The sequence below is a fragment of the Parasteatoda tepidariorum genome, chromosome 10 (assembly GCF_982258835.1).
Source record: "Parasteatoda tepidariorum strain Cologne lab strain chromosome 10, Ptep-v5.0, whole genome shotgun sequence".
NCBI classification, from domain to species: domain Eukaryota; kingdom Metazoa; phylum Arthropoda; class Arachnida; order Araneae; family Theridiidae; genus Parasteatoda; species Parasteatoda tepidariorum.
The window spans coordinates 9,097,550-9,122,988 of NC_141764.1; the positions used below are offsets into that span (position 1 = coordinate 9,097,550).

General features: G+C 29.0%; 1 protein-coding gene across 3 annotated transcripts in view; it reads right to left on the minus strand.

The window, feature by feature from the left end:
• Window positions 1–455: 455 nt before the first annotated feature.
• The window catches only part of LOC107447594 (uncharacterized), a 139,485-nt gene continuing 114,501 nt past the window's right edge, over window positions 456–25,439 (minus strand). For 2 of the 3 annotated variants that reach the window (XM_087154003.1, XM_087154004.1), the window contains exons 5-6: window positions 7,680–7,764; window positions 709–3,212 (exon numbers count right to left, since the gene is read on the minus strand). In XM_087154003.1, the coding sequence (XP_087010129.1) occupies window positions 7,688–7,764 (77 nt within the window). In that variant the 3' untranslated portion in view covers window positions 709–3,212; window positions 7,680–7,687. Of the gene's footprint in view, window positions 3,213–7,679; window positions 7,765–25,439 lie in introns of all 3 variants that reach the window. The other variant, XM_016062535.4, reaches the window with a different exon arrangement.

The window sequence follows — 25,439 nt, forward strand, 5'->3', positions numbered from 1 at the left end:
GCTTTTTCTTGATATTTTTTCCACCTTTTATGCTTTAAATATCGATTATTTATCCATTGCTGTAAAAATTTTATTTTTTCCAGACTTATTTTATAAACTCGAGCTCGCGTCTTTGAAAAGTAGGATGGAAAAAAAAGAAAGAAAGAGAGAGTGAGAGGTAAGTTTTAACATTTATAGTAAAACTGAAAAAATAAATAAATAAAAACTTATAATAAATGACGATAAGAAACATTCCCTATATAAATTATTATAAGTTTCGTCACTGTGCAAACTAATTTATTTTTTCTCATCAAGTACACATTCTGTGTTCTTTAGATCATACTTTTTTTTTTCAAGTTCAAATGATTATTTTTCTAATCCAGGTAATTGTCGATTATGCTATGATTAACACATTACAAAATGTTCACACACAATGCTGAAAAATATTATGTATTTTGAAACTAAAATTATCAGTATTTTTGGCGAAAATTATTGAAAGAGACTAATCTATAACTTTCAAAAATAAATAAATCTATGGTCAAGTTGATTAGACTAAATATGAGGGTGCCCCTTGATTCTCGCCAAGCTGGGCGATATTGTTTTATTGATGGGAAAGTCGATAGTCTTTTTTTTTTTTGGAAACCCAATCGTGATTCTGATTGGTTTAGATTTCAAGCTAAATAAAGTGAGTCGATTTTTTCCCCTTTTTTTCTGCGCTTATTCCATTAATTTTTGTTTCGATTCAAAATGCATCTTATTGGGTTTATTAACTTTGCTTACATTGTGTTCATTCCAGTTTTATTAAGTTTTGGAAGATTTTTTATTGAAATTTTCTAATATTTTATTGAAATTTCATAATGCTTTGGCCGCCATTTCTGTTTGCACAGTGATCCGCGCAAAGAGGAATGGCGCCAAACAAAAATTGCCAATTTGCCAAGGGGGCACCCTCAAATGTATTTTTACCATAAAGTTTTATATCGAATATATCTTTTGAGAGTGAAAATGCTTATTAATGTGATTAAATGTAAGTACTGAGTTGGTTAAAACATCAAATTTTGAAATAAAGACACATTTAAAAGTAAATCTATAAAATGGAGAACATTTTTGTAAAATTATTTCATTAATTGTGTTGTCACTACTGTTTGGGTTATAACAACGTTCCTCTGGTTTGACAAATCGAAACGGTGTGCATACAAAGTCATAACATTTGTGAGAAAAAGTATTTAAAATTTTAAATAACAAATTGCACTTCACCATAGCTTTCAAAACTAATAACAGTTTTGTTTTAGATAAACTTTATAACACCCAACAATGGTTCCATAACGAGCTAGAAGTAAACAAAAATCATTCATTCATTATTAAATGCTTTTACTGCAAATAGAACGGATACACAAACGAGTATTTCCTCAAGTAACTGTATGACTTCTTTTGAAAATAAGAACGATTTTGAAGAGCACAAAATGAAAACGATTTTGAAAATAAAAACGATTTTGAAGAGCGCACCAGCATTGTTAAATCCAATAATATGGAGTCTATGCGAAGTAACGACAAATGCCATTGAAAATTGCAAATATATTTGATTTTTAAGTCTTAGATAATGCTCTGAAATACGGAATTTGTTTATTGAAATTTTTAAGTTTCCAACTTGTCGTTTTTATAAATCTTAAATGTATATAAAAATTTATAAAAAAAAACTTCGCAAAATCTTGTGAAAAGTATTAGTGCTGTAAAGAGAATGAGATATTAATCCGAATGTTTATTTGAGGGGTAACACGTAAAGATAATATAAATTAAGCGTTACTGAAACATTTTGCGATATATTGTTAGACATCGATATTATATGTACGTCATTAAATTACATCACTTATTTGGTTAAAGAGTTTGTGTTGGCGACAACTCAGAAAAACAGTCGCCAATACACACAAGTACCGAGTTTTAGTATCAATGCAGTATAAAAGTTTTAAATAAATAACTGATATGATTTTTGTCCGTTTTGAAAGATATAATAAAAACATAAAGAAAAGAATGACGACAGCAGGCATGTAGAGTTGAGATGCATGAGCAAAAGAGATCCAGTTACTGATTGATGCAATTGATGTCTCTGTACAGGCACATACAACCATTCGTTAAAAATCATCTCTCGCACATCAAAGAACCCGCCGCATTCTCTTGCTATAAACAACAAAATGTTCACTTTATTTTTTTAACATGTTGAGCATATTTTTACGGAAATCCCCACGCACGCTCCTTATAAGCGCTCGAACAGCAATAGATGGCTACTAAAAGTAATCAAAATTTGATTTGTGATAAATAATAATTAAGTAAATTTTAAATACATTTTTAATAATTGCTAAAAACAATGTAATTTTTTTAATTACATTTTACAGAGTTGGTTATTGATAACTGACGTCCGAAAATTGATTTATGAAAGAAATTTTCGATTCAAAATTTTAAAATAAATGAATGAAAATCCTTTCTCCAAAAAAAAATCTTCCAGCAATAAGAAATAGCAGCTTTCCACTTTCTAAACATTTTAATAAGTTCAAATAATTATAATAAGGACTTAAATTTTGAAAAATTGTAAAGTATTTTTTAAGAACTGTGGATAGTTTCCTCTTTTGATTTCATTTTCAGTTCCAGGCATAAAAAGTTAGATGGGCCGCTTGTTACGAATTCTACAACCATCATAAAAATAGAATGCCATTCTCTACAAAGTAAAACATATAAAAAAAAAGAACCAGAATTTCTTCGTATTTCCTTTCATTTATTTCTTTGCTTATTTTTAAAATTAAAAAAAAAATATTCGTAAGAAATAGATTGTGTTAAATTTGAAAGATTAGAAAATATGAGAGCAGAAATAAGAGGTAAAAAACCACCTCTGTCTTCACAATTTTTTTAAAAACATAAATTTTCAAAATAAAAGTTTCTGGATATCGTAAAAAAAAATCTCGTCCATTATTGTTGGCAAGAGAAGGCGGCTCGTTTGTGAGAGATTTTTGAAGAGCAATTTCGATGAAAAATGGTAAAAAAAAGAACGTAGCGCTGCTTTTGTTTGTTTATTCCAAAGAAAATCGTTCTGTAGCAGCACCAAATATAAGGAGATAGAAGAGTCGGCTAACGGTAAAAAGTAGGTCTTCCTTATTTTGCGATTTCTATCACAATTCTCCGTTGTGTATCCTTGGAGAGAGATCCTCACATCGGATACGACAGTCACTTCACGGCCTCAACACAACCTGAAACACACACACAAATTTCACATTAGTGGAAGAATATAAGGTTATTAGACGCACTATAAGATTCTATGTAAAATTTTCAAGTGATACATACATAGTAACCTGTAGTGCCACATTGTGGGCCCCCTATTAGCCTTATAATTATATCCTCTGGTAGGGTAGGGGAGAGTGGGGTCAATTGTAACATTTTTTACTTAACTATTTTTAACTAACAAAAAATCCAATATATTATTAGTATTAATTGACAGACGAGTAAAGTAGACTATCCTCTGCTAGAAAAAAAATACCTAATTTTAAATGTTATTATATTAGTTATTAACAATTTTTGACAGTCGAGCACTTGTTACAATTGTCCCCACTTACGGGGTCAATTGTAACAGTTCATAAATTCAACTAAAACATAGCTAATTATACATATTATCATAGTTGTGATATATTTCTTTATTGATCAAAATAGTAGTGATATTTTAGGAGTAAAAATAATAATGAGCAGAGACCTAAAGGGTTAAGCTTTTAACTTTAAGGGGTTAAAAATTTTAATTCATGCTGTGAAAGGTGATAAATAAAATAATGCACATGCAACATAATATAAATGATATAGGAAACTATTGGTGGTTCTTAAAGACTTAAGTAATGGTTTGTAAACATAAGAATATTTATTTTCAGCTGTTACAATCGTCCCTTTACTTATTGTTACAATTATCCCCAAGACACCATTTCAGCTTCATTTGTTAAAAACAATGCTAGTTAATTAACAAAACTAATCTTTTTTTTTATTGAAATGTTAATTAAGGTGCCCACTTACATTACTGGTTACTAATTTTTATTTGTTTAAACAAAATTACTTTGTTACAATATAATATTCTAATACCAAAAAAAGTACTTGCGTGGCGTGAAAATATCTTTTGTGATCTAACTCTTTCAAAAGTACATAAAAATGATTGCCATCAGGGGTGTACATGTAGATTTATTAAATACACCTTGTGCGCCACCTAGGAACCAAATCTAGCACCCGACACTCGAAATTTTTGGTCTGTTACAATCGTACCCTGTTACAATTGACCCCACTCTCCCCTACACCCCGTAATATAATACCTGGTCTAATTTGAATATTATGGGTCAATATTAAGGGGAGATAAAGGGCCATGTTTTTATACAAAATATTGACTTCAAATTTCTTCATTTACAATACAGCTTTACTAGTTTTTAAGTGACTGAAACCGGTTTGCATTTGGTTACGCTCCTGTATCAATTGGTTAACAGTGTAATGCAATACGTTAAAAATAAATACAAATAGGAAGTATATAAAAAATCTCCTGAATACGACAGTTATCAGGGACTGGGTGATACGACATTCATCAATGACAACTGTCACAGTTCATCACTGATAACTGTCTTATCACCTGAATACGACAGTTATCAGCCCATTGCATGTTAAATATAAAAGTATTGAATATAAACTCGTGCAAGACATGTCATTATTAAAAGAGTACAGTGCCTTTAATAATTTGGTCTAATTGTTATAATATACTAATATAATACCTTGTATAATGATTATACTATATTTATATCATGCATAGTCTTAATTTTTCCCATCGTCAAATTTATATTATATATCGTCTCATTTAATCAATTGGATACACAAACCGGTTTCATCCGAGTAAAAATAATAAAGCTGTATAGTATTAACAGATAATCCAGATTTTACACAGAATTTTAGAGTGCGTCTTATAATTCGGCCAGAGAATGTATGTAATAATTGTGGTTCCTTTGCCCCTTATCAATACCTCTTAGAAAAGAGAAGGCACGGGTTACTATAAACAAGAAATTTGATCCCTTAGTAGTCCAAATGTAATGACATCTTCCGTAGTAGCCCGACCATAGTGACATCTTTCTTAATTTTTCATCCACTGAGCAGTTTAAGATCGTTACATCGGACTACTAAATTGATCCGTGCTAAGGCCTTCTCTCTTCTAGGAGGTGTCGTCTCATTACAAACAGTTTGTTGCCGCAACACACTCTGCGCGTCATTAAAAACAAATTACTTTACTAATTTGTTTGCACCTAAACAAATAAATTTTATATATTTGTAATTTAATAGTTAGCATTCTTGCGAATTATGTCGCAAGAAACATGTAAATTTAAATACCAGCAAAATATTTATCTAATTAAATTCTCACAATTCGAAAGTTACAATGCTGAAATTGAATGCATCATTTTTTCTCCTTTTTTTTCTTACAGCATGTAGTAAATTTATTCTACTAAAAAATACAACACAAACTTATTAAGTTTTAATTGCGTATAATGTATTCAATTAAAGATTATTTATTTATTTAAATGAGTCTTTTTGTTTAAAATGTGAATAACAGAATAAAACTTAATAAAAATCGTAGGCCACCTTGTCGCGTCAGAAAAAAAAATCACTTTAAATAACTAGAAAATCGAAGCAGAACTCTTCAGCTATATTTTTGATTGGGGATGGGAAAAAAATTGGCTTTGTTTGGACAGGGCCTTTAACAGGTACACTGTTAGAAATTTCTCCGAAAAAATGGTTAAATAAAAATTTATTGAATGATTATTTTACCATATTTAATCAAAACAGTCAAATAACCATAAATAAAATGGTTATAAAACTGTTAACTGTGAGAAAAAATGTTTATTAACTACTTTCACCAAATACGGTCAAACAACCAGAATTTTATCGCACCTTCTAGAACCAACTAATGAAGATACTTAGTTCTTTGAAACTGCGCACATACCATAACCGAGCGGGCTTATCCATACCACTCATGACCAGCAGAACGGAAGTTCGAGTCCTAGTGTTGACACCACAATATTTCCTTCATGTTTTATTCATGGTGCTCTCGAGGAAATGTTTCTGATCTTGATATTTTCTGGAGTTAGTTGCCTCGATCCAAATGACTAGATTATTGGCAAACATGGAGACATTTACCCAGGGAATTTCTTTTAAAATTGTTATGAGGTCATTGATACATATGTTGAAGAGAGAGCAACTGCAAACTGCTCCTTGAGATAAGCCAATTTTACTTTGCCGGAATTGAGATTCCATGTCATTCCATATGGTTCTTACCCATCTTTGGATTAAAAAGCAATTTAACTTAGCATTACAGAACCTAAAAACAAGATCTGATGAGTTCCTAAGGTAGTATTCTATTGGTAGACTCCATTTCTGCAATTCAAGCAATCACAGAAAACCAATGTTTTAAAACTAAGCTGTTAAACGAAATTCAGCTCGATATAAACTCCTCAAGGAAATGAATAAAACTATAGTTACACAGTGGATCCCTTTCCATATTGGTATCGAAGGCAATGAGAACGCAGATTATCTGGCAAAAAATGGAACAACTATGTCTCTAGAAATAACAAACGTCACACCTGATACTATTAAAAAATACGTTATGAAAAAACTCAACAAAATAAATAATTATGATTTAACTATAAAATCAAAAGGCAAAATATGGGAAAATATTCAAGACAATTGGAAATTTCTCTGTTACCAACCCCGTAAGGAAGCAGTAACCCATTTTAGGCTTAAAACAGGTCACGATTGCTTATCAGAACATTTATATAACATAAAAATTCTTCCCAGAAAAGCATGTCCAATTTGATGTGAACCCCATTTGAGCTTTCCGGCGCATGCGTAAAAATTGCAGTACGTCGCTGATGGCTACGGTTGAGCAAATGATGCAAAATACCCTCTAAAAGTTAACGAGAGAAAAATATGTGAGGAGAGTAATTATCGATAATGTCAACTTTCATCTATGAAAAGGTACCACACCATAGAATTGAGTAAACATGTCTTATATACTAGTGAATTGGAATTGTATTTTTGTAGTGGAAGATACCCTACAGTACTCCTTCACCAGAATTATAGCTGTGATTGAATTCGATGAACGGATACCACTAGTTTATTCATTGCTGTTTTTTTGTGAGAAGCCGGGAGAGCTTTGTTAAGTTCACGGTCGTCGTCGCTCCTATGTTGCCTTTAGTAGTAGAGTGCATACGTTGAACGTTGTGCGTGATAGAAATTGAGAAGCAACAGCGTGAGGAGGACAACGTCGCCGTCACAAGTAGTAAGTCAACTGTTCAATGTGCGGATCATCCATCGAAATAGGCTCGTTCAAATCGTAGTAGCCGTTTCTGCCAAGGTATGTGAGTTCACATCATCTCCGGGTCACCAATGTGGGGACAGTAGTTATCGACACTGTCAACTATGAAAAGGTGTCCCCATCATAGAATCGAGTTAACACGTCTTATATACTAGTGATTTGGAATTATATTTTTGTAGTGGTAGATACACTACAGTCATTCCATATTTCATTCCATCTTAGGAAAAAAATGTCATCGATTAAGTTTTCATTTTTAAGCAATCACTGATTCAATTTTGTGTTTGAATTTCTCAATGAGTGTTAACAAAAAAAAGAATAAGTGAAAAAGTAAACTCACCAGTTGTGTTAAGATAAGAGAAAGAGAATTAGTAGAAGAAGACACGTCGTCTGTGCCCGCGATCGCCACGTACCCGATATACTACCTGAAAGTACAAATATACAGATGTTAAAAAAATGTATAAAACTCAGTAGTCACAGAATTAACATATTTATTTTATTTACACTTGCTTTAAAAGTACAGTCCTTGGTCAAATTATTAGACGTTCTATATGTAAAATCTTAATTATCAGGTGATACTATACAGCTTTATTATTTTTACGCTGCTGAAATCCGTTTGCACTTGTTTACGTTCATATATCAATGGGTTAAATAAGACGATGTATAATATACATTCGAAGATAGGATAAATAAGACGATAGATTATATAAATATAGAATATTTATTATATCAGGTATTATATTATAATAATTAGACAAAATTATAAGACGCACTGTAGTTTTTTTTTTAATAATGGCATGTTTTGCACGAGTTTATACGCGATACTTTTATATTTAAACATACATGAAATGGGTTTCTATTAAGGAGACTTTCAATATACTTCCCATTTGTATTTATTTTGAACGTATTGCGTTACAATGTTAACCAATCGATACACGAACGTAAACAAGTGCAAACCGGTTTTAGCCACGTAAAAACAATAAAACTGTATAGTAATATCTGATAATTAAGATTTTACATAGAATCTTATAGTGCATTTAATAATATTCCCAGGGACTGTACAGAATCTCCACCTTAACATGATCCGATACAAACTTCATCGCATATTTCAATAATGTTACACAAAACAAGTCGAAATAGGCTGATTAACATTATTTTTTTCATTTCAACTTACACGTGTTTTTAATAAGCCTGCACAGAAGTAAAAGCTTTCTATCAATATAAGCTGTTCTATGAAACATTTCTGTACAAATAAATTAATAATTTATAGTGAAAAAGAATTATAACAAGTGTTATATAATAAATATTTAGCAAAAGCAGCAACGAAAGAGACAAAAGAACTTGCCTCCACTTTATAAAAAAAATATTCCAATCGATATAAGAGTCGATAGCTTTCAAATCACGTGCCCCCCCCAAGAGGAAGGAGGAAAAAAAAAGAGCGAAAAAGCGAATATCAGGAAAGTACTTTGTTTGAGTGGTCATTCTCTTTATTTTATCAAATAAATTTACATACATTTAATACTTCTTACTTGAAACTAGATTTTTCTGAAAATACCCGTAAATTAGCTTGCACTGAACTTAAACTTAAAAATTGTTTTTAATGTTAAATTTTATTAAAAATCATGTTTAAAATCACAAATGGTAATTATTTTTTGTATGACAGACGCTGTGTCAAATTATCTAAAACCTACTTACATTGAGCTACATACAATCATAAGCTATATATATATATATATTGACCAGCAAAAAGATCATTTTTTGATTTTCGTCCTCTCCCAAAAGCAATGGTTCTTTAAAGACGTTTTTGTCCTACTGATATATCGGTTGAATAGTTTCCTCAAAATTTAAGTTTTGAAACAGTCGTATTTTTTAAATTCGATTTCTCAGAAACTATTTGACCGATTTCGTCCAAATTTTGCATTTTGCCATTTAAAATTGCAATACTTTACAATTCAAACTGTTTTTGACGGTTAATTAATAAAATAATTAAAAATAATAAATATTTACTAAAAATTACATCTTGCGTAGAATTATCTTTGGATAAACGATTTTTATAATTGTGTACAAAAATTTTTCAATTCTCTTAGAAAGTTCTTCAGATATAGTGAAAGACGCAAAAAGTAAAATTAACATTAAGGGGGTTCAAATTTTGGAGATCTCTTGACCAAACTGTTAGGACCCTTTTTTACATATTGCTGCTACCCCCTATATTTTGGGGGTCATGAGTTCAAATCCTCCGAAAAATAGGTATGTTTATTCAGAGAAAGTGTCCGTTTTTGTGCCTGATTTCGTAGCTTAAAATATCGTCTGCACTAATTAATTACCATGTTTGTGGTCACCCCCCTTGAACCATTAAGACTGAGTCATTGAACGAGAAGATCCTATCATTAAATCAAAAGTTATTCAGGATTTTAGTTTTGCGCACTGTTCATGAATTACGATGGAATAATTAACATTCGATAATTAAATTCTAGCATCAGTAAACTTGCGGGAATAAATACCGATCTTACGAGAGTGAAAACAAAATTCGATTAGCTTCTTTTTTTATTTTATTGAGTTTTAAATATAATAAGAAAAAGATCCATTAGAATTTTATTTTAATGAAGGATTAATCGAGCAGAAAGATAATCGCGAATAAAAAAATTAAACTTTTGAATTTTTAATGTTTTTTTCATATTTTCCCTCGCTTTAGAAATTGTTAAAATGGCAAAATTCTTTTAAAATATTACATATTAGGTAATATAAAAAAATTGTTGGGAGTACTTTTTTATTTTAATTATTGAAACAAATAACAGTAAAATAGTGGTAAAAAACCAGCATTTTTGGAAAAAAATTATCATACCGCTATAAAATATTATGTATAAGAATAACACTATTTACTTAATTCAGAAAACTTTTTCATCAAATTCTCAGGTCAATGGAATAAAAATTGATTTCGCTGGAACAGTTTGAAATTTGTAAATTTTTCAAAAAAGACATTTTGAGAAAAATGACTTTTACTACTTTTTCATGGCAGGACGTCAAAGGGGCGTGGTCAAAACTGAAATGGCCATAACTTCGTCAATTTTGCTCTCATTCAAGAATTTTTTTTTAAATGTTCGGTTAAATGCCTAGATTTCAAAAATATAAAGAGTAAAAAAAAAATCAATTTTTTGGAAAATTTTGGCTTATTTAAAATTCCGTTGTCCCCTTAAATTGGGATTGGTAAGGAACTTTAATTCTGGATTCTTAAACACTGTGTTTCCCAATATACAAGTATTTTTCGTATAGAAGGATCACAAACGTTTCCAGAGTTTGGAATTCTTAATTACTAATAATTAGATTTATCAAATTCATAATTTGTTTAAAGTTGTTTATGACAAATTTTTTTTTTTATTAAAAAGTAGCAAAAAATATATTCTTTTTTTTAATAGCAATGCATTGAATAAATCATGAAAAAAATATGTATTTAGAGATAAAATTCAATTCAAAATAAAATAACCAAAACCAAGAGTAAAATAACTTCCTCATAACTCAAATTTTACTTGCCTGTACATTTAAAGTTACGAAATCATATACAAAAATTTTCAAAATTGACAACAAAAAAAAAAGATTACCCATTGGCAAATGGTAGCTGTATAATTTTTTTTACCCTCTTTATATGTGATATTCACTTGAATTAGTATTGAAAAGGATCCAGTTTGAACTGTAGGTTAGAATTTCTGATTCTTAATTAAAACAATAAAAACAAAATATATCGTTCGAATGATGAAATTCCCTTTTATTCACTCCTCAAGAAGTATTTATGGAATTTCTCTGGTCCCCATATCTTAAAAATAAATTCACCCACTTAATGCATAACAAAATTAAAAATGAAAAAAAAAAGAATTCTAAACAAACTATCAAACAGCAGCGGTTGCTATAGCAACGCATGCAATGATGACGCATGCGCACTGTTTACTATCACTCTTGAACACAGTTGAAAAGTGAGGACGTCCAAATAAGGTGCGCACGCCATCAAACCCAAAACAACACCTATTTTGCCAATGGGTAAAATTATGTTTTTCTTATAACTATATCAATGTTTATAACGGGTATTTTTCGAGAACCATAATTTCACGTATTTTGTACATTTTCGTCACAAGCATACACCAAGAAAAAAATTTATAATTTAAATATTTTATAATTCACATTGAATATTTTCAAAATAAAAGGAAGAACCTTATTTTTTTTCTTTGGTTACTATAGCAGCAGTTGCTAATGAACTTTTTTTTATGATGCCGGTGTTCCACTCAAAGAAGCTCGAGTATTTAAGGTTCCATACACGCGAAAAAAAATTAGGAGCCACTGTTCAAACAGATTAGAGTAGTAAATCATTAACTAAATACAAAAACGCATTCACGGAGACGGATGCAGTCGGTCACCAATAAAAGATAGTTTAAAAGCAGAAAGTTTCTGCTTTAAAAGAAAATAAAAGTCCATCGAAATGGTTGAATATCTACCGCTTGGCCACTTTCATTTCACTCTTTATCCCCCCACCCCTTCCACAGTCAAATGAAAGGGGAGGTTGCCATAACAACACTTCATCTCGGATTTTTGGTGAGTTCCGCTTTTTTTTACCGTCTCCGTCATTGGCCCGAGTCCCGAGCGTTACCTTTTCCCGGATATTCTGGCCCATTTGGGAAAAATGGAAAATACTTGAGGGACACTCGGGGGATGAAAATTTGAGGAGGGATGCTGTCGAATGATTATTTATTTATTCTTGCCTCCATCTAGAATTTTAATTTAATAGTTTGGAGTCCCGGACGAATCTTGAAATGAAAATCTCTTGTATAAAGAATAAAATGTTCAGTTTTTTTTGATGACTAAGAATTTTTTTCCGGATCGAGATACTTATTTTGTTTAGGGTATACGAAATAGTTCTTTATTGATGAAAGATAGACTTTTATTTCGAACATTTTTATTCTCTACTACAGCCGTTATTAAAACGTGCTTCACGCTACCTTAGGATTCCGTTGAAGATTTACACAAAATGCAAAGAAAAAAAAATGATGATTTTTTTTTTCATAATAAATTTTTTTGTATACGCACATTGTTTTTATACTTCTAATTGAATGTATTCTGTTTTGGTAACTATATTATTATTATTATAACTTTATGTTTTATTTCATAACCATCGTTGAACAGTCGACCCAATTTATGGGTTTACGACTACTAATGCTCCTTGTAAATACTACTAATGTTCAATGACGACTACAAATGTTCAACTCCTCTTATAATGCTCCCGCTTTGCAATTTTGAACCCAATCCAGAAGACAAGGGATTTCCCGGATCAAATAGTGGGAAAAATTTAGTATAAGTATATTATATGCATACATATATATTATTTATGTATGTTATATATGTATATTAATATTGCATATTTAAAATATACAATTTCTTAACAAGTTTGCAAAATTATAAAGTATGAAAATAAAAGAATAAATACAGGATAGTGGGATGCATTTTATGCCGCTTTCTTACCGAAGTACTGAGCCACGTTTGATTTGTCAGTCACCTTAGATTGGCCAGAAACTGGATGGGTGCAAGGTACTGGATTAAAATTATTTTCTGCATAAAAAAGATTAAAATTTTGTTTTAGAAATTACAAAGTTTCTCTCCAAAATTTTCTCTCCTTTTCTTTTCGATTAAGGGTCATTGCCTAAAACGAAAATCACGAAAACAAGCAAAGCTAATTACAATAACTTAATTTTAAAGCAAATTACAATAAAAAGTACTCTATAACAAATTCATCAACAAAACTGGCCTTTTCAGTGACTCAAGTTTCAACTCTGTTGCTGCATTTTTCTGGGCTGCAGAGAGAAGTCCGTATAATTGTTTGCTACTTTTTCTAATAAAAAAAACACTCGGACTAATTACCGAGTACTGAAATTTTTATTTCATCGTAATGCTTGCATACCTTCATAATTTCTTGTTTCTCTATGTCATGGTTTCAGCGTAGCAAAAAATAATAATAATAAATAAATAAATAAAATAAATAAACATTCATCCCAGTACGTTTATCCTTTATGGTAAGTTCATAGGTTATGTTTTATTAAATTTTTTAGCTGTTAGTTAGCATTTTTTTCCCAGACATAGTTATTTATCAAATTACTGATAAAAAATAAGAGCATGCTATTTGGCTCACTATAGCACTATTATTTCAGCATTTTGTCAAAAATAGTTAACGACGGTATTATGTAAATTATAATAATATATAATTAAATAATAGATTCTTGTTAAATACAGTAAAATATTGTTAACTATATAACATAGTTAAATATGTTCTATTATATTTTATAATATCAGTATATATTACATTGTAGTTAATTATATCATTTTCTTAATTATAATACATATTTATAATGAATGAAATTTCATTAAAAAAAAACATGCACCTGTAAAGGATGTTAACAATATATAAAAACAATGAATATATTTTTACGCTGAATTTTCACTAAAAATTTAAAATTAACCAGATGTTAAAGGCAAAATAATTTACAGGATTTCAAAAGAATTTAAAAAAAAACTAAACACCATTTCCCAAAATATGAAACAAATTAATTCATAGAGTATACAACTAATAGTAATTAATGCATAGTATACAACTAAATACAGGATATCAACCATAAAATGAACACCATGTTCTAGAGACATAAAACATTTATTTTGATTTCTCAACTCAAAGACAGAAATAAACTATTGGATTTTTGCATCTCAAGCATGAAAATAAACTGAATTGTGAATCTCAACTACAAAAACAAATAAAATACCGCATTTTAATGATAAAAAAATAAACTAAATACCATGTTCTAAAGATGGAATAGATTCCATTAAATATTTGACCTCATAAACAGAAACCTTCGGATCTCAAACATGAAATAAAACCAAATAAATTAAATGCCATATTTTTAAAGATAAAAAGGATTTAAAAACCTAAATGTTTAAAGATGAGCTATCTAATCTATTGGTTTGTGCACCTATCAGTTTTTCTTCGCCAACTGCCATAAAAGGAGAACCAACAATCATTTCCTGAGAAGGAAAATGTTTGCAGTAGTGAAATCGGTTTCTCGTGGAATCTCGCACTAATGAGAGGCAATTAGTGTGTGGAAATGGAAAAGAGTTCCTTTGGCGGAGTTTACCTTTTCCTTTGAGATAATGTATATCTTCCCTGGACTGAGGATCATCCATAATAAGATAGCTGCTACAAACTCGGAACTTTGGGAAATTTCTATCAAAATAACAGTAGGGACTGCATTCAGTATATAATTAAGATGCATTTTACTTTATGAAGAATCTGTCCCAAATATCATTTCTCCGTCTTTTAATATTTTAAAAACTTTGACAAACATTTCCAAATTCATGACAACATCTTTTATGATACAGTTTTATTGCAAATGTTTAGAATTTATTGCAAACGTTTGCTTTTGAGTTGAACTTTTGAATGTCAAGTATCTGAAAATTTAAAAAAACGCTTTAAAAATATCCTATACAATTAATTTTAAAAGCATAAATTTAAGTTCTCTAATATTCCTTTTTTAAGTTGAAAGATGTTACTTTTCTTAGTACGTAAAAAGTGAACCTATTTATTGCTATTGCAAAAATGCTCAAAACATCTGGTGTGCATCTCTTAACACTCTTTTTACAATTAAATAATTAAAAATAATAATAATTAAAAAGTAGTAATAATTAAAAAATAATAGTAATAAATAAATAAAAATGGGTGCTCGCATGGTTGCTTTGCAAACATCTCTGTTTCTCGTAAATAAAACTTAAAATGAAACAGAAATTTTAATGAATGCCAAAATTCATCCATTTTACACATTTAATTCTGTGTTTTCCACCTCTTTTATAAATATACATTAAACGATGCGTACTGAAATACAATTATTTAGTATGCGGAATATTTTTTTTCTTTTCTTACGTACAAGAAAAAAAAAACAGGTTAATTACTCGACACATATTTTATAATAGAAATTAATAAATAGTTTTTATTACTATACTGCTGATTTTGCAATCAATTTTCAAAAGTTTCAATAGGGTCTTTGTGTAAAAGCGTTGTTAATTTTCTACGTAAAATGAGGTTTTCAGCGATGTTTAGAAGGATTCAATCATTTCTTTTATTTTTGATTCTTTTGTTTTGATTCATTTATATTTAATAAGACGATATGTATAATAAAAAGTATCCAAAGCAATTTCGTTTTTTCCCATAATGTGTTGAAAAATAACAGTTGAGGTAAACATTGGTGACTTAACGGAAATCATTTTTTTCTTCTTACTTTCAATGTAGAAGAGAATGTACAGTGCGCACAATAAAAAATGGAACTCCCTAAATAACTTTTAACCTAATGATCAGATCTTCACGTTCTAGGACTTCATCATAATGGTTCAAGCGGGCGACCTCAAATAGGATAAATAATAATGCAGACGATAAATTAAGCTACGAAATTAGACACAAAATGTACTTTCTCTGAATAAACATATCTTTTTTTCCCCGGCGGATTCGAGCTCCTGACCCCCAAAATACAGTCAGGAGAGTGCTCCAAAATTTGGACCCCTTAATGTTAATTTTACTTTTTGCGTATTACTATATTTGAAGAACTTTCTAAGAGAATTGAAAATTTTTTGCACACAATTATAAAACTCGTTTATCCGAAGATAATTCCATACAAAATATAGCTTTTAGTAAATATTTATTATTTTTTATTATTTTATTTAATAACCGTGGAAAAAAGTTCAAATTGTAAAGTATTGAATTTTGTACATCATTATAAATATTACAAAATTTGAGCGAAATCGGTCAAATAGTTTCTGAGAAATCGAATTTAAAAAAATACGACTGTTTCAAAACTCGATTATATATAATCAAAATGAATATATATATATATATATATATATATATATATATATATATATATATATATATATATATATATATATATATATATATATATGAATATATATATATATATATATATATGAATATATATATATATATATATATATATATATATATGAATATATATATATATATATATATATGAATATATATATATATATATATATGAATATATATATATATATATATATATATATATATATGAATATATATATATATATATATATATATATATATATATATATATATATGAATATATATATATATATATATATATATATATATGAATATATATATATATATGTATATATATATTAAAAATGAATAGAAAACATGGAAAAAATTACAGAACAAGGAGGAAAGGGTAAACGAAAAATAATAATAAAATAATCCAAAAAAAAAATTCTGAAGAAAAGGAAGAAAAAAATGAATAAAAATCCGGAAAATGAAAGATATAATCTTTTTATCAACTCACACGATTATATCCATGAAAAGGAGTGCTTTCTAATATTGTATCAATATAGCCAAAGCAAAATATATTAATACAATAGTGTGAGGAGCACTCAAAAAAAATTTACTACAAATAAAATAGAACACATTAAGTAATGCTTTATTCTGCTTCATTTTATGTTGTTTTTTTTCCTTTACATTTTATTTTCCGTTTTTACGTGATATTTTTACTCATTGTGTTCTATTTTATTTGTTAGCCATAAACCGTTAAGATTGAGTGAAGATCCGATCATTCAATCGAAAGTTTTTCAGGGTGATCCGCGCACTGTATATATATTTTTCTACGTCATTTCACGTCATTATAATTTTTCCGCAGCGAAGTAACGTAAAGTTGAACACTCAAAAGAGTGCCTGACGAATACAAAATTATAATCTCTTTCAATATTGGTGGATATCGATTGTAAAGTGTTTGGAATAAAACTTGAATGGGAGAGTGTTATAGGATGGATTTCAAAATAGACGTTTGAAAGCGTTAAAAAAAAGAGAGAGAGAGAGGCATATCATTTTCGTATCACTCTCAGGCTGTGAGGGGAAAGCGATCGATTTGCTTCTGCTTTTCCAAAACAACTGTTGTTGGATCTCAGCCAAGACGCTCTCTGTCAGCTAGAAACGTTTTCATCTTTTCTCCCTCTAACAACGTATTTTAAGAATTCCACGTAGGAAATGACGAATATACCTCATTTTTTACAATCAACTCGTATAATTATCAAGAAATTTAATTTTTGTCAGAAAATACTCTTATGAAAAACGTCTCCTGTCCTATCTCGTTTGGAAATAAGATATTCAACCCCACGCAATGCTACTCAGCATTTTTTAATGGTACCGGCAGTGTAGAATAGATCAGCATTGTATTGAAACGGTTTTAGACAAAGAATTAAATAATACACGAAGAAGTTAAGGCGCCAATATTTATAAAAATATATTAAATAAAAGTTGTGATCGCCTTTTTATGATCACTGGTTACCCATGGGTCAAATGCTTTTTCTTTCTGGATTGACTCCGTTAAACATTTCAAATCATGGGTTGCAAAAACTGTCTCCATGTCTGCCTATGTACGTGTTTCAAGACTTCACAAAATACTTTTCCTTCTTCAGCATTCGTATTTATATTGAAATCACCGTCAAGCAAGTCATTACACGTAAATAATAAAAATAATATAAAAAATACTTTAAATGAATATTAAGTAAATACATTAAAAATGTCTGCTAGTGAAAATAAAAAGTAAAACAGCAGCGGTCGCCATAGCAACGCATGCAATGATGACGCATGCGCACTGTTTACTATTACTCTTGAACACAGTTGAAAAATGTGTGGACGCCATTAAATCCAAACTAAGACCCATTTCGCCCATGTGTAATATGAGAATTATTAAATAATTTACCTAAGCATTGCATACGATAATTTATCTATTTAGGCAATGTATTAAATATGAGAATTTTAAAATACTTTACGCGGTGCATTGCATACCGTAGCTGACATTTTAAGACAAATTATTAAATACGAGAATAATTAAATACTTTACCGAGATAATATATATGTTACCGCGAACGACCGAAATCAAGGGAATGTCGACTTTCACCGATGAATGTCTACAATCTCATAGTTGCTTCGGTGAATGTACGAAATATTTGTTACATCCGATTTGATATTAATTTATTCGTTGATATTATTATATTTAATATCTGCCGAGGATAGATTAGGAGAAACATCAGTATTCGGAGTACCGTATAAATGCGTACTGGGCTTGAAATAACATTGATGTAGGGTATACCGGGCAAATGTATAAGTAAATAAAACTAATTAAACTATAAACATTAAGAAAGTTTAAATAAAAAATAAACCACGAAACATTAATATTCCTAAATCGACAGCAGTTTTGGCGTCTAAAATAAATGCGAGTAAAAATTCAAATGAAATGTCTTTTAGAGCAAATATTCAAGATATCGAACTCTTAAATTCAATTTCTCATGTCTGTAATAAAATTTTCTATTTTATGCAATGAAAGGCAATATATTTGATTTTACAAGTAATATTTCTTCCTGCGGTATCAAAAGTCAGAAAACATTCCCCCCTTTTCCGATATACAATTCTCTCTCTGTATCTTTTTTTACAACATGTGTTTTGTCTTCATCGACTTTTCTCCCTCTGTTTCGATCGAATAGAACTCTCAAGGGAAGCGTTATCCCCCCATCCCCCTCTTCGACGCTCGAGAGTGTTTTCTAGCATCTCTTTCAATTACTTCTTTTCTAAAAGTGTATAGGGGGATAAACTCTCCAACAACAACTGCGCACTTAACACGACAACGAGAATTCTGTTCGAATATACAGTCGAACCTCTATTTAACGAAGTCGCTAAATCCCGATAATAAGTTCGTTATATGGAAAATTCGTTAAATAGAAAATCACCTTTTGAAATACTTAAACAACACAAAACAGTTTTTAAATTCATAAACACTAGACATAATCAAAATAGAAATTGATACACCTTTATCTTGTAAACTAGTATCTACTATTTATTTTATAAATCTTAACCCTGTAAAAGAAATCTGCATGGAAAGCAAGAATAGAGAAAAACATTATCTAGTGTTACACTATCATGCTACATACATTTTCAATAAAAGAAAAAGCTTATTATATGTATAAAATTATAGTTTCATTTATTATAACAGTTATTTTAAGCATGCATAACCACGACCTTTCTTAAGTTAATTTGCTACTGATTAAATAAGTTAATTTTATCTGAGTTTTTCGTTTGAAATGCAAACAAAAAGGAAAGGGATTTTACTGCTTTCTCTAATAGTTAAGTGGTTTCGAAAATCAATTCAAAGTCACTTACCCCATAAAATGTTTGAAATAGTTCTGAAATATTTCGGGAAATAGGGAAAGTGTATCTCAAAGTTCGTTAATAGAAAATTCACTTCGCTATTTGGAAGTTATTTTAGAAAAGAAATTTCCAAAATGTTCTTGGTTCCTCGAAAAAAATTGCAAAATAAAAAAATTTGCAAAATGGAATTTTGTTAAATAGAAGTCCGACTGTAATATGAAATAGCTTTCAAAAATGATACCAAAGTTTGCCTTCGTGGAGGACATTTTGTTGAAACTAACCCGCATTCACATATTTCCTAGCTTTTAATTTTTTTTTCCTGCATTCTTGGTCCTGTTAAAATAAAATTGAATGAGTTATTGAATTTGCATTCCATTTAATAAAGAGCGACTGAAAATATTTCCATTTTTAATTGTTTTAAATTGGGCTATTACTTTATTTTCCATAGAACGTTAAATTTTCCACCAAATTATTTAAAATGTATAATAATGTTAGACTTCATTTTTGGCTGTATTATTATTCGATAACTCGCCAATTCTAGGACTTCTTCCCATGCTCCTGTTAATAAAATAAGTATTCACTTATAAATTGAATTCGTTTATGTTCGGACAGATGGGATATGACCTTTTCGTCCAACTGTTGAAAAAAGTGTTGGAAAAATTCTATAAAAATGAATGCTTAAAAACTGTCTTTGACCTTGTGCAAGATATTGTCTGATAATCTGTTAACATAATATTTTTAGAGTTATAAATGTGACTATACAGTTTTATTCTTTTTACTCGGCGGAAACCAGTTTGCACTTGTTTACGTTCGTGTATCGATTGGTTAACATTGTAACGCAAATACGTTCAAAATAAATACAAATGGGAAGTATATTGAAAGTCTCCTTAATAGAAACCCATTACATGTTACTGATAATTAAGATTTTAAATAGAATCTTAGAGTTCGTCTAATAATTTGACCAGTGACTGTATGTTAATTTTAAAAATGCTGCCAATTAAAGAAGGGTAGTTTCCTTTGTTTGATCATATATCAGAATTTTCCTATTTTACTAATAAGGCAAAGAACAGAATTACTCTACAATTATACGTCACGATAAATATCTATTCTCATATTATCCATTATGTATTCTGAACTGTAAGTTCTGGATGTTTGCAGAGATTCAAATTTCGGAATTTGTGAAAAAAGGTCATTCAAAAAAAGAAATGGAATCAGTGTAATTTATTCCAAAACACGGGATCGCCAGCCTCCGTGAAGTAGTTTGAAAACTCCATGCGCGTATTTGTAGGCACGTGTTCCGGGGAGGAAAGAACCTTTTTCCAAATCCTCAGTCGTTATTAAATTTGCAAAGGGGCTTCATCATTAAAGCCTTAGAGTGGAGGAGAGCGTCAGCGGTTTCTTATCTCTTCCCTCTTTTTTTTTTTTAAATGGATGTATTTCCCTCTTTCGATTTGCGAAAGGATTTCATCTCGTAATATCTCAAACAAATAACTGAATCACGTATTTTATAGAAAACATTTAAGAATGAAAAAAAAAATACACTTTCCAAAATAACTTTTGCTTAGATGATCAGATTTTCATGCACTCTACAGTCCCTGGCGAAATTATTAGACGCGCTATAAGATTCTATGAAAAATCAGGTGATACTATTCAGCTTTATTGCTTTTACGCGACTGAAACCGGTTTACAAGTGTTTATGTTCGTGTATCAATTGGTTAACATTATAATGCAATTTGTTAAAAATAAATACAAATAGAAAGTATATGAAAGATTTCATGAATAAAAACCCATTACATGTATAGTTAAATATAAAAGTATTGCATATAAACTAGTGCAAAATTATTAAAACACTACAAAACGTCTAATAATTTGGTCTAATTATTATAATATACTAATATAATACCTGATATAATACATATTCAGTATTTATATAATATATCGTCTAATTTATCCAATCGTCAAATTTATATTAAATATCGTCTAATTTATCCAATCGTCAAATTTATATTAAATATCGTCTAATTTATCCAATCGTCAAATTTATATTAAATATCGTCTAATTTATCCAATCGTCAAATTTATATTAAATATCGTCTAATTTATCCAATCGTCAAATTTATATTAAATATCGTCTAATTTATCCAATCGTCAAATTTATATTAAATATCGTCTAATTTATCCAATCGTCAAATTTATATTAAATATCGTCTAATTTATCCAATCGTCAAATTTACATTAAATATCGTCTAATTTATCCAATCGTCAAATTTATATTAAATATCGTCTAATTTATCCAATCGTCAAATTTATATTAAATATCGTCTAATTTATCCAATCGTCAAATTTATATTAAATATTGTCTAATTTATCCAATCGTCAAATTTATATTAAATATCGTCTAATTTATCCAATCGTCAAATTTATATTAAATATCGTCTAATTTATCCAATCGTCAAATTTATATTAAATATCGTCTAATTTATCCAATCGTCAAATTTATATTAAATATCGTCTAATTTATCCAATCGTCAAATTTATATTAAATATCGTCTAATTTATCCAATCGTCAAATTTATATTAAATATCGTCTAATTTATCCAATCGTCAAATTTATATTAAATATCGTCTAATTTATCCAATCGTCAAATTTATATTAAATATCGTCTAATTTATCCAATCGTCAAATTTATATTAAATATCGTCTAATTTAACCCATTGATACACGATCGATAGGATAAACTTAGACCATATATTATATAGATCTAGAATATTTATTATATCAAGCATTATATTAGTATATTATAGTAATTAGACCAAATTATTAGATGCATTGTGTTTTTTTAATAACTACATGATTTGCACTAGTTTGTAAGCAATACTTTAATATTTAAACATACATGTAATGGATTCTCATTCAGGAGATTTTTTGTATATACTTCCTATTTGTATTTATTTTTAACGTATTGCATTACAATGTAAACCAATTGATACAGGAGCATAAACACCTCTTCCATGTCACGCAAATGAACATAAGTTCCATATAAAATTCCTCTGGGAAGGCCAATTTGTCCCAATGTTTGAACCTTTTTTGCGCTTACGACAGTTAAAAGTCATAAATAAATACCTAAATAAATTCGTAATGTGATGTATTTTCATTCAAATATTCCAAAGAATTTCCTAAATCATTCAAATACATTTTTTTAATAACAAAATAGCTTTTTCAGTTAAGGACTGAACATGTTAATTGTTTATTTTTACAAGACTGTCAAGGGTAAATTTACAGTTGTTATTAAATTTAGACTACTGCATCAATTAAAGTGTCCGAAACGATTACCTACAACTGTATCATACCCTGACACCAAAGTCAGCGTTTAAAATACGAAATGACTCGTTTATTTCATTTTATAACCATCATTGACAAGACTACCGACGTTCAATTCCGTAGCCTTGCAATTTTGAACCCAATCCAGAAGACAAAGGGCACTCCTGAATCGAATAGTGGGAGAAATTTGCCTTCGTGGATGACTTTTTGATGGAACTAACCTGCATTTATGTTACATGGAGAGGAAAACCGCGAAAACCTCCCATGGTTAGCCGGCGGCAAGGGGACTCTAAACCATAATCCGTCTACCACTGAGGATATTTTTTGTCAGCACTGTGGTCGGTGCAAGCCAGATGCGGAATTCGTAAAGACCAGCCATTGGTGGGATTTAAATCCGGCTCACCTCATTGGAAGGCGGGCGCTCTATTACCTGAGCCACCACGGTCCTTGGTCTTTTGAGTTAGTTTCAAAATTACAAGCAACGAAATTGAATATTAATAAACGTAAACCCCAAAAAAGGCTTGATTTCTGAACGCTGATCATAAATTTAAATAAAAACACACAATTATAACAGGGTACCCACTCCTTTAACAAAGCAAAACTTAAGCCCTTTTAAGAACCTTTTCGGTAAAAATTAAGAACTTTTTTTGAAAAATTATGGACCTTAAAAATAGTTTGATTGTTTATCATCGAATAAATATATACAACCAGTCACAGTGCTAATTATTTAACACTCTTAAAAAAAGTCCATGTATAAAAATTTTTATTATAATGTAAGTACTGATAAAATTTTATTAACAGGGCTCGCCAAAGTAGGACCAAACAATTTTTGCAAACCCGGGTCGGGCTTTTTACAAACATTATAAGATTGTTAAGGATTAACGACATGTATGAAACTTATCTGTATTTTCTTTTTAATCATTTCATTGAAATTGAACAGTTAAATTAGGCGCAGAAATTAAAATTTGCAATTTTTTCCATACATTAAAAAAAGGAGCAAATAAAGAAATTTGGGAAAAATATTTAAAAAATTATTACAAGCTTATATATTTCGCTACTAGACATGCATCACATATTCAGCTATGGGCCAATCTATGTAAATATTCAGTTACGTAAAAAAAAATTCTTTTTCTTTCCCCTCAATTAACAAAACGTTTCATTTATAAGGGTATATATTATAAAAATTAATACTAAGAAGTTTTGAGAGTAGTTTTCTTAAGGCGACAAGGGACTTTCAATTTTTTTTTCTGAAATTATCAAGGGATTTGCTTGAAATTTTCAGAATACATTTATATTGTTAAAAACAACTGTTATACAAAATTTCAAAAAAATATTTCAAATTTTAAGAAATTAAAAAATTTAAATGTTTGAATTTTTTATGTTTTTTTTATATTACTCCTCGCGTCTGAAATTTTGTCAAAATGACAAAATTCTTTTAAAATATTACATATTAGATAATATTGAAAAAATTGTTGGGAGTACTTTTTCTATTTTTTATTATAGAAACGAATAACATATAAAAAACAGTAAAAAACCTACATTTTTAGGAAAAAATCATCATTCCTCTATAAAATATCATGTATAAAAAAAATTCTATTCTCTTAATTCAAAAAACTTTTCCAACAAAATGTTAATAATATTCATAAATATATAGCATTAAATTCTCAGGTCAATAGAATGAAAATTCATTACGCTGGAACAGTTTGAAATTTGTAAATTTGTCAAAAAAGACATTTTGAGAAAAATGACTTTTACTATTTTTTCATTGCAAATTTTACTTCTGAACAAATATTTCTTGTTTTTGATATAAATACCTATAAATCTTGTCTAATGAGCTAGTTTAATAATTATATACTTTAAATTTTTTAAAAAAATTAACAAAATATTCAACTAATTTAAAACTAATTTTAAACTAAACTAATTTTAACTAATTTTAAGCAGGCAAAAAAAGGTAAACAAAGGGGTGTGGTCAAAACTGAAATGGCCATAACTTCATCAATTTTGCTCTTATTCCAGAATTTTTTTTTAAAATGTTCAGTTAAATGCCTAGATTTCAAAAATATAAAATGTAAAATATCGATTTTTTGACAAATTTTTGTTTCTTTGAAAGTCCCTTGTCGCCACGTTAAATTAAGTCCTATTTCAAGTAAAAACTGGTCATACTAACATCTAACCTTAACTAATATCTAACCTTAAATCATTCCACTTTTCTTTCATTAGGCTTAACTTAATATATTTCTTTTTTTTAAAATTCACTGCAATAAATATTTTATGTGAAAAGTATAGAATAAAAATACAATTATGTTTAGTATTTATAATTTTCAAACCAATATATTTTTTATTAGTTTTTGGTGAAACATTGTAAATAAAAGGGTCTAAAATGATTTTTCAAATGTATCAACACATTCCTATGACCAGAAAATTGGTAAGGTTACTTAATCAACAAATATTGATAAATTATTTATTTTTTCATCATTCATAGACATTTACTTGTAATAATTCTTTACCATCTACTATCATTCTTAATA